Consider the following 10,609-nt stretch of genomic DNA (forward strand, 5'->3'; position numbering starts at 1 on the left):
TTATTTACCTGCTTGAGCCCTGTGTGTGCTTTGGGGTCTCTCTGGAGCATTGTTTACAGGACTTCTGACAGAGCTTTAGACATGGAACCAGTCTAGCTGTCAGAAGTGCTGCCTTGGGGCTGAATCCTCCCCTGGAAGTGGGTATGGCTGCATGCCATAGGTTGCCTTCATTTCTGCTTGGTGATCCCATTTGTTTGTGTACAGAAAGACAACTTGTTTTATTTTGGATTACAGTTCTCCCTAATTGTACTCTGTGGTATTTGTGATGGTTTTATTTCACGTTCAGTCAGAATGCTGTAATAAAAAGCCACCTTGACAATAAAAAGAAATAAAATGAAATGTGTTTGTTTATTGGAGCTTGAGCAGGGGCATATTTATGAGTGAATTAGTGAGCAGGCCTCAGGGAGTAACTGCATTAAACTGATGGAAGTGAAGCAGGACTGTTCTGTGTCATCTGTAATGAGTACCAGCTCTGCTCCTTCCTAAACCAGCTAGTGTAATATGGGTAAAGCAAGCTATCTTTAGTCTGTGCCCAAATCAAAGGCAAGTAAAGGCATAAAAAATAATGTAAACTACTATCAGAGCAGTAAAAATCAGCATTTCTAAGGATGCACCTAAGTTATCATAACCATACACTGATTCTTTTAACTTCTATTCTTAAATTTCATTTCTTGCTTTGTTTCAGTATGGAAGAGAAGACAGCGACTGGGCGGTGCTGGTGTCATGAAGGTGGCAGAGTTCAGAGCCTCCAGACAGACCTGACATCTGAACAGTGACAAATTCAGTAGCTGCCAGTGTGTAGCATAGTCCCAGTATCAATTTGCTCCCCAGGATGATTGTTTCCACAATCTGGCAAACGTGAACACAATCATTTTGATTTCTACTGTAATCCTCTTGGTAGAAGCCTGTCTTCTTGGTAGAGGTGCTAAATGTTAGCAATAGAACTTTCCCAATGGTTTTCTTAGTGCCTCCTTATATACAGTCTGGAAACTTGTAAAATGCTCTTCAACTGCTCTTCAGTTTGGTTTGTTTACTGCCTCCACCAACAGAACATGTGTCACGGGAGCATGTTGCCTGTTAGCTGCCCACGGGGTTCTGTTGACATTATTCTGCCTTTTGCTCTGGGTTTGGGAAACAAATCTAGCCTACTTTCATGAATGGCTAAATACTTTCATCCTTTCATACTCTGCTGGTATGGGAGATTCCTGAGTTTCATAGCCTGGTAGGTGCCCTCATACTCTGTCCAGTAAGTCTGGCCTTTAGCCCGAAATTCTCTGTCAGTCTGGCCTGCAGGATGGTCCCTGTTGGCCTGTTGCCCTTCCCTCTGTGGGGATTTGCAGTGGCTGCTTGGGCAGTGCATTTCTCTTTGAGAGTTGAGTACATCCTTCTGGACATGATCTAAAAGGCTGTGTCAGGCTTTTAAAAATGAGATAAAAGTTCCCCTTTGGCCTAGCAGAGCTGGGCTCTGCAGACACAGCGTCTAGAAAGGGAGATCAGACAACTTTGGCTGTGAAAATGGAACCATTCCTCACAGCAACCAAACCTTTGGGTTGAGGAGTTTCTTCCATCACCCACTCACATAATTTAGATCACAAAAATGTTTTCCTTGTCCCTTTCACATGCTTGCTGTGTCCTGCCTCCACTGACACGTGTACTGTAGAAGGGCCTTCCTGTTCAGGAACAAGCATTGTTGTCAACAGAAAATGTCTAGAAGGAAAGAGGTTTTGTTCAAGCCCTGATGTCGTTCTGGTTAAGCAGACAATTCACAGAGTGCTGCTTTCTCACATGCAGCCTTGATTCTTTGGAAGCAATACAGAGCATGTAGCCCACAGTTGGGGAAGTAACTTCTGCAAATGTTCACTAACGACCATCCTGTAATATTTATTAGCTCTCTCCTTCTGCACACAGCTTTGTTGAACAGCTTTAAGATACCTCTTGCCAAAAAGGATAACCGTATTCTGCATCAATGTTCCAAAGTGCTGCTTCAGTATAAAACTGGTGGAACTTTATTGACACTTTATTGGAGTCCTAGAAGAAGTAAAAGTGAAACATTTCTTGTTCTAGTTCGCAGTAGAGATGCACCAGTATTAAGGGAAACATTTAGCACTTTAATTTTTTTAAGACCAACAGTATCTCTCCCATGCTTAATAAGTCTTTTGTAGTTACTGGCTTTTGTTAACATAGTTTAAAAAGGCAAAATATAATTTCTAGTGGACCATCCATGCCTTATGCAGCTATTAAAGAGCAGCCTTACGGCTTCCTGTTCACTTCTGGTCACTTTTTGAAGACCCCTCCTTAGCCATCACTTTCTTCTGCTCCCTCAGATGATTTTTCCTGTCTTGGACTGCAGTCCAATCTGATCTTTTAATGAAGAACAGTTGAAGGTTCTCTCTGTTAAGAATTGATGGATAATTTTTTCTTTAGTCTAAAACTGCAAGCACAAAACGTTGTTTCACTCACAGTAGCCATAGTGTTGTGACCATTTGAATCTGTATCCTGTGCTGGTCTTTGTTCAGTATCTCACTATGTGTTATAAACTGCTGGTAGTTTTTCCTTTTATTTAATTAGATGGCTGGAAATATAAACATGGGGAATATGTCAAGGTGCAACATGGGGTAGAGAGTTTTATCCAATGAGACCAGTATTGAAATTAAAGAGTGCCTTTAACCAGAGTGTGGCGTGGAGCTCTCGAAATGAGCAACCATTTGTGGCTTACTGGTACTGAACAATCTATTCTTTCCCTTGAGCTCACCTTTGCTTTAGCAGCAAATGGAATAGTGAAAATATCTAAGTTCAGATGCATGGCAAAGTGGCTGTGCAATACCTGAACATCTCAGCTTTGACAGAGTTGATAAATGATACCATATATCAAAAATCCCCATGAAGGCCTCAGGATACCAGCAGCAATCTATTCACTAGGCAGAATGAATAAGGACCAGTTAGCAGAATTACTTTACTGAAATGTAACCCTGAAAGTTGTTAAATTGGTTAAGTTGTTCAGTTGGTTGCAAGTAATTTAACATGAGCCAGGTGGTTCATTTGTTGTGTTTTGCACTGTTTCCTGCACTGACCAGAGAGACATCTCTCTTTTTCCTGCTGATGGAGACTCAAAATGAGGAGAGCTGATAGTGGAATGACCCACAGAAATGAGTGGTCTTTTCTCCCAGGGAAGAATGAAAACGTGGAGTGTGTTTATGTTAATTGTTGTCTTTAACATCTTGGTTAATTGCCTTGCTCTGTCTGTGTCAGCTCAAGGCTGTGCTTGTTTCCAAGTGGAATCCAGGGGAATAAGTTTTAGATTTTAAACTTTGAAACAGAAAGAAGAGAGCTGACAGGTCAGTATAGTACAGGAAATTCTTCTGATGTTGCGTGCTGTCCTACTCTGAATTCTGGCAGTGCATTTCATCCCAGTAACCAAAGGAAAGAAATAACATGTGTAAATAACAATCAGTATTTGATACTGCATTCTCCTTGTTTCCACTTGTAAAATTTGGGAGGGAGCTGTGATATTCCCTGAGCTAGTAACAGATTGTAAAAGAACATCTGCACATCTTTTCTGCATGTGCCCTATTTGTTTAATTGCAACAGATTTACATAGAAAGAGTATGGTACATCATAACTAGGCAATTATCCATTCTTCATCACTTAGTTATGGTTCTGGTAATTGATATTTAAGACATAAGATAGTCTAACATTAGGAAAATTTGAAACTGTTCAAAAAAGATCAACAAATTAATATTGTTGTGTGATATTTGCATAATTGGCTGCAATTATTTAATGTTTAATTGGGTTGATCAAATGAGATTCAGCCTTTCACATGCTTATGTTTTACAAACACTGGTACTTTAAAATGATAATACTGAAATCTAATTTTCATATGTTCTTTCTCCTCTGCATTCTTTTGATTATTATTTTCAGTATTGAGCGTGTCCTTAATTTTCAGTTTGGTTAGCATGATTCATGACTAGGAAAAAAATCCTTCAAATAACAGAATTTTCATGAAACTGGCATTTCATACAAGCTGTTCTGGTGCCAAGAATTATGGCTTCAGCAACTGGCATTACTTAACCAGAGTGTTAACTGCAGTGAGGGCAAATTCATGGAGAATCGGCAGGGCCAGACCCAGGTGAGGATGCTGATAAAGGTTCCTAGGGTGGGTAATCTGTTCAGTCCAGAGCAGGGCAAAGCAATCAGGATTTTCCTGGGGTATAGAAGGGATGACTCATTGGACAAAAGCAAGGTAGTGAGATCTCTCTGCCCAGCCATTGCTTACACCTGTTCAACTGTCTCAAGCCAAAAAGCAGTCACCAGCCACTCCTCCTCTTTGTCCCTAACCTCTTGTTTGGGTTTGCCTAATTCAACACAGAGATATCATAGATCCTTTCCTGTGTACTTACTTCTATTGTTTATCCTCAGGCATGAGGAATGGTAATTTGGAAAAATGTCATACTTGAAAGTCATGTGGAGTGCAAGTTATTTGAAATGTCTGTCTGCCAAGAGGTAGCCAGAAAAACAGCTGGGACTGATCTCAGAGCTGCTTCATTAGAGGAGGAGCCCTCTTGGATTCACTGGCCTCTCCAAAACAATCTGCATAATGCCAGCAGCTTCCTGAGAGTGAGCTGTCACTGCCTTGCTCTGGAATGGAGCACAGAGGTGTGCAGAGCTGGTGGCACAGCCTGGCACACTGCCTTGCTCTGGAAGGGAGTACAGAGGTGTGCAGGGCTGGTGGCACAGCCTGGCACACTGCCTTGCTCTGGAGTGGAGCACAGGGGTGTGCAGGGCTGGTGGCACAGCCTGGCACACTGCCTTGCTCTGGAGTGGAGCACAGGGGTGTGCAGGGCTGGTGGCACAGCCTGGCACACTGCCTTGCTCTGGAATGGAGCACAGAGGTGTGCAGAGCTGGTGGCACAGCCTGGCAGATGGCACACTGCCTTGCACAGAGGTGTGCAGGGCTGGTGGCACAGCCTGGCACACTGCCTTGCTCTGCCTGGGATCCGCCCTGCTGAGGGTAAATGTCAATGTTCTGGTGGCAGGCTGATGTCCTGAGAGGTGGCAGGCAGCTGGAGATGATGGCTGAGCATGCCCTGAGACAGTTGTTACCTGGTCCTTGCTGTCTTTCTCTCCCTTTCACACAGACTTGCACCCCTTTTTCCCCAGCCTGCTATTGCTGTCTCATATCTAAAAGGGGACTATTCAAACAAATTTGCATTCTTCTTGCTTTTAGCAGTAGTGACAGTTAAAAAAAAACCAACAACAAAAAAGGCAGTTTTTTCATATTCAAGGTGTTGAGGGATCAGAATTGTGCTGCAGCACCAGAACATGTAATCCCTGAACAGACTGCCACTGACTTTGTGACCGTGAAGTTACCTAAACTCTGAAGTGCTGAGCAGTAGTACTACCACTTACACCACTTCTAACTCTAAACCAAACTTTTGTTTAAAAGCTTGTTTCATTACAGATCCAATTAAGCTTTCCAGAAAAAGCTTTTTAAGCGACAAGAAATATGCCATGTAAAGTCCAGTATTTCAAGGATTCCATTGGAATATACTCACTTGGTTATGCAAGGAAAAATGTTATTTAAATGAGAAATACATTCAAGGTTTGCTGCATACAGCCATAAATGTGTAACAAATGTAGTTCAGAATATAAAAATTAGCATACAGAATAATCTTGACAACAGAGTTCCATCTCAGACTGGGCTGTCCTGTTAGAAAAGTGATGCTTGAAGGAATCATGACACCTCTCAATGTGAAGTCATGAGCACAGGACTGTCTTAGAGGTGCACTTGGTCCTGTAGCACTGGGACAGACATCTTTATCCATCTTGACCAAAAAATCGCTGAACTGCAATGCTTACCAGTTTGGAAACGTGAAAGACCTGTGTTTTACTGTATTTTGTCTCTAACTTCCAGATTTGGAAAAATAATTCATAGGTCCCAAATAATTTAAGCTCAAAAACTTCTTAACGAGTTACTTGTATTTTTAGCCATAAGAGCAGAAGAGAATACTGGCATTGCATTGGTGAACAATATTGTTGTAGCAGTCCTCATGTCTGTGCCTTGCTGTGAGCAGGATTCTTATTAGTAGGAATTCCAGGATATTTTCTCTGACTGTGCAAAATCTGAGTGCCATCTATAATACAAATATATATTTTGGCAATATATTGGCAAATATATCCCCAGCTCCATAAACAAAACTAACTTGGCCATTACCTTGAGCTAGAACAGTCAGGCACACTGGGATGTAGCAGATGAGGAGCAAAACTAAATTACAGCAGTAAATAGATTTGAAATAAGATCAGTCAGTGGATTTGGAATGAGTAGCTCAGATACTAACAGAAGTCTCATTAATCATACTAGCAAGGCTAACCCAAATATACTAAACCACTATTTTGGGCACACACAAATATACTAAAAAATAATGGTGATGATATTCACCAGTAGTAACAGCATGGTTCTCTCTGAACATGAATTTATACTCTTTGCTTATCTTAAAATTTAATTTATCATATCTGAATTTTACCACAATCCTGCATTTTCATGCCATGCTTTAAAAAAAAAAGTCTCTTAAATTTCATGTTCATGGGAGGATTTTAACGAAGATTAAAGACCTTGATTTAAAATTTTAAAGCCTTTAAAATACCTGCTGGGTAAAGTTAAGGTAGAAACAGGGAAGACAACTTTGTGCAAGTTCCAAATGGTTTACCAGCACTGGCCGTTTTTGGTTTTTACCAAAGAGGTATGCAGGGAATAGTTGATAAAATGAGCTTGTTGCTTGTTTCCCAAGAGCTGGGGAAGTTTCTAAGAGCTGGTTCTCTTAACACTAACTCTGTATAGTTCCTGACTCTGTCAGGCTTAGAGCACTCATTTCAGGGGGAGGTGGAGGAGCTCAGAAGCTTTTTTTAGGCTGTACTGTCTTGCAGAAACAGATTTTCTGTCCTTTTACGATCAAAGTGATCGAGGTATGAACATGGACTCTTTTAAACTTTGCACCTTTTTATAAAAATGTTTTTAATTTTAGAGTTCTGATACAGTGTTGCTGGACCGCTGTCTTACACTATCACATTGCAGTAGCTCAGAGGAAGAAAGCAAACCTTCTTATTCTTTATGTAATCACCTTCTTTCTGTATGCCAAACCCCCTGGTCCCTGTGATTTGGTCACCACTAGAATTGTGATCATTTTGGGTGAAATAACTGCACCCTGCTTGTGCTAAGCTAAATACTGAGTGCTGGCAGCAAAGGCCTGAGCAGTGAGTGGAAATTGCTGTGTCAGGAGGAGGCATGCCAGGAGCAGGAGTGAAAATGAAAATACCCACCAGGGCAGGGAGGCAGGAGGTCAGCAGCACATCATACCCACTCCTGGTCAGTCCACTGAGGGACCAGCACAACTCTGGCAGGATCAGAGACTGATGCTGGGATTGAAGTTGGTATTAATGCTCTTCGCTTGCTTAAGCACCTCCATCTGTGCCTGCATTTTCAGCTTGGGCCCCCCTGTATCTTCACTGGAAGCTGCAACACTTTTATCTGTTGGAGAACAGTGGAATATTTGGTCAAACAGCTCATGCTCCGTGCCATCTAACAGGTCACTGGTGTATTCTCTTCCCATAATTTGTATTAAGCCCAGTGGTGGGCCGGAGCTGCAAGCAGGAGACAAACACCTCATTACCACCATTTCAGAGTCCAGAATGTTCACCAAGGGTGGATCTGTTCCCTTTGTCTCCTGGGGAGGTGGCTTGGACTCACCTTGGCCGCTGGGTGACAAAACGTAGAAGGTTCTTTGCCATAATAGAGACAAGTTCCAGCTTCATCTGAAGCTGTCTACAGACAGTTTCTGTTGGAAAGCCAGAAGTCCCCATCCACTTGACCCTTGAGGCATTTAGAAAGCTGCAGTGGTGGTTACTGAAATTGCAGTGGAAGTTAGCAGCTTAGGGAGGGAGAAGTAAACACCTCTGAAGGGTCTCTGTTTCCTCAAATGCTGAAAGTGAACTGGGTATTTTACAAGAATCTGAGGCATATAAAAGCAGTAAGGGACAGTGTGTGAAAAAGTACTGGGTAAACTAAAGGAAACTCTACCTCATTCTTCTCTAAAGGTTTTTAGAAGCACAATTAAGAGCTGCTAATGGCATTGTTAGGTAGCGACCATCTGGCACGAAAGAAGCACTATATTTGTGTGTCTGTACATCCTGTGAGAACTGTATTTTGCTGGCAGTAGGAACAGTCTATACTATTTGCAGTTTTCCTTCGTCAAATCTATATTCAAATGTTCTGTATTCAAATTCAATGTTTCTGTCTCCAATAAAGGAATTTAATTGGCACCTGGTTGTGGCACGTTATGAGATCATTGGTGTTGAGTACAGCTCACTCAGTGTAATTATCCCAGAGATGGGAGCTGCTAGGAAATAAATTCTTGAAGGCTGGATTAAAAGAAAAAAAAAATCTGGATGAAGTGTGGCATGTAAGAACAGCAAAGCAAGGCTGAAGTGGCAGACGTGCACCTACCCTGCCAAGCCTGGAGGCTGAGCCAGTTCTCTCACTCGCAGCAAAGTGCTGGACAAATGAAGCCCCAGAAGCACCTACCTGCTAAGCATGGAGTCATGAAGGAGTTTTTAATATGCCAGGAGCGTGTAGCAGTGATGGAGCACAGCTCCCATTCTGAGCCTTTGGGGGTGATGAAGTCAAGGGAGAGAATGCCAGAGAACAGCTTTGTACTTGGAGCACTGACCTCACAGGGCATTTTTGAACAGCCATTACTCCCAGATAGTTTAACCTGTGGGAAGCCTTTTGAAGATGGAAAGTACTGAAAGTGAGTGTCATTAAAACCGTGACATTGGCCATGTGTGGTGGCTCTATTTACAAAAAAAACTTTATGTATTCCCCTTTCCAGGGAAGGGAATACTGTGATTAAAAGTAGTCCTGATGCGTGCTGTGCTAAAGTGAGCTCAGGGTACGTTTTCCACCTGGTTTGGCTCATGGTGACTCCAGGGAAAGCTGGCATGGACACAGGACACTTCAAAGAAGCTGTGGATAGGTAAGCACTGAGAGTTATTAATTACTGCTGGGAGAGTGAAGCTAACATGTCAGAATCTGACTTCTTTCCTGTGTCTTGCCCTCTCCCCCTTTCATCCTAAGGAAACCTTTCTCACCTGGAGCTCCAGCTTTCAAAACTCTCCTATCCCAAGCAGTAATAAGTTGAGGACTGATCCTACAAGGTGCTGAGTGGGCTTCAGGGACCTTTTCTAAAAGACTTTTTGTTTTTCCTCCCATTTGAAACATGTCGGTAGCTGGCAGTAGCTCTGTCCAGTAAAGCACTAGCAGCACCAGCACTGGGCTGCTGGGGCTGCAGAGTACCAATTCTGAGGGCTTTGATCCAGGATACAAACTCTGGTAAAGTTGATGTGGCCAAAAAAACTCCAGAGTTTTAATTAAAATAATACAGTGAGAGGGCAAAGCAGAGAGCAAATAACCAGTGTTCTATAAAAAGGGGATGAAAAAAACTTTGGGGATTCCAGTATAGGCAGTCAGAATTAGAAATGCCAGTTTTAAGAGCATATCAACAACAGTGTTGAATTGAAGCTTTTCTTCTCCCTTCAGTTTTGCTCAGTGTTTTCACATTTTGGCATCACACTGGTGATTTTTAACAGCTGCTAATGAATTACCCCGTGCCAAGAAGAGCAGAGTTCTCCGTAGTAACACCTTTGCTGTTCTGGGTGCTTCTCCAATGACAAACTCGTAAAAGGAGACACAGGAATGAGGAAGGCATTCCCACTGCTCTCCCTCCCAAGGGAATGGATTTTAATGCCCAGTAAGAGCATGTTTGTCACGCTTCACCTGCGGGTGATACTGTACTGTATCTGTACAAACTAGGGATTTTAAATTCTGAGCTGTCAAGGAAATTGTTCTTGTGAAATCATTGCAGAATAACCTCTGTTTATTAACACTTCTCGTTTTGCACATGACACAATTCTTTCAGAAGATTCAGCTGGTTTGTTCACGCCCTTAGTGGTATTTAGACAATTATCCTGAGCTTTGATGGTGGTGTAAGTTAGCCCCTTTTTGTTTTAGAATGATGTAAAGAAAACTCATGCACAAAAAAAGGATCCCAACCAATCTGAGTATTTGTGAGATAGATAGATAATTACCTAACCCTAAAGGAGAAATAAACAACAAAATATTTCACAGACTGTGAAGTGCACCCACACTTAAAATTTCAATACTACGTAAGTAATGTAATATTTTAAGTTGTCCGAGTTCACTTGTGTGAGTAAGGCACGTTTGGGTATTCACAGCCCAGAAGACACAGCCTTTCAGAGACAGAGCTGATTAAATGCTGATTTGCTGTGAGGGATCTATGAAGTGGCACTGTGGGAATGCAGAGCAGAGCAGCCGTGCTCAGCACACAGCCAGTGCTCATTCAGGGTCTGCCCGCAGGCAGACGGAGGCAGAGCCCTGACCTAGATGTGCAGGTGAAGCTGTGGCAGGGTCTGGAGCTGTGAGCTCTGCGGGGCTGTTATGTGTGAGGGGGTTGATTTTATACCTGCCCTTTACAGATGTGCAAATTAAATACCTGCAGGGAGGCTGCCCCTGCCAGACACAGCATCCCCTGCCGAGCAG

The 10,609-nt window shown here is 42.5% G+C and overlaps 1 protein-coding gene across 5 annotated transcripts in view; it reads left to right on the forward strand.

Moving 5' to 3' along the window:
* The window catches only part of BCAT1 (branched chain amino acid transaminase 1), a 57,841-nt gene extending 49,528 nt beyond the window's left edge, over positions 1-8,313 (forward strand). For 3 of the 5 annotated variants that reach the window (XM_038153914.1, XM_038153916.1, XM_038153915.1), the window contains one exon: positions 686-1,014. In XM_038153914.1, the coding sequence (XP_038009842.1) occupies positions 686-727 (42 nt within the window). In that variant the 3' untranslated portion in view covers positions 728-1,014. Of the gene's footprint in view, positions 1-685; positions 4,831-4,942 lie in introns of those variants that run through there. The other 2 variants (XM_038153912.1, XM_038153913.1) reach the window with 2 other exon arrangements.
* The last annotated feature ends 2,296 nt before the right edge of the window (positions 8,314-10,609 follow it).

This window comes from Motacilla alba, chromosome 1A (assembly GCF_015832195.1).
Source record: "Motacilla alba alba isolate MOTALB_02 chromosome 1A, Motacilla_alba_V1.0_pri, whole genome shotgun sequence".
NCBI classification, from domain to species: Eukaryota; Metazoa; Chordata; class Aves; order Passeriformes; family Motacillidae; genus Motacilla; species Motacilla alba.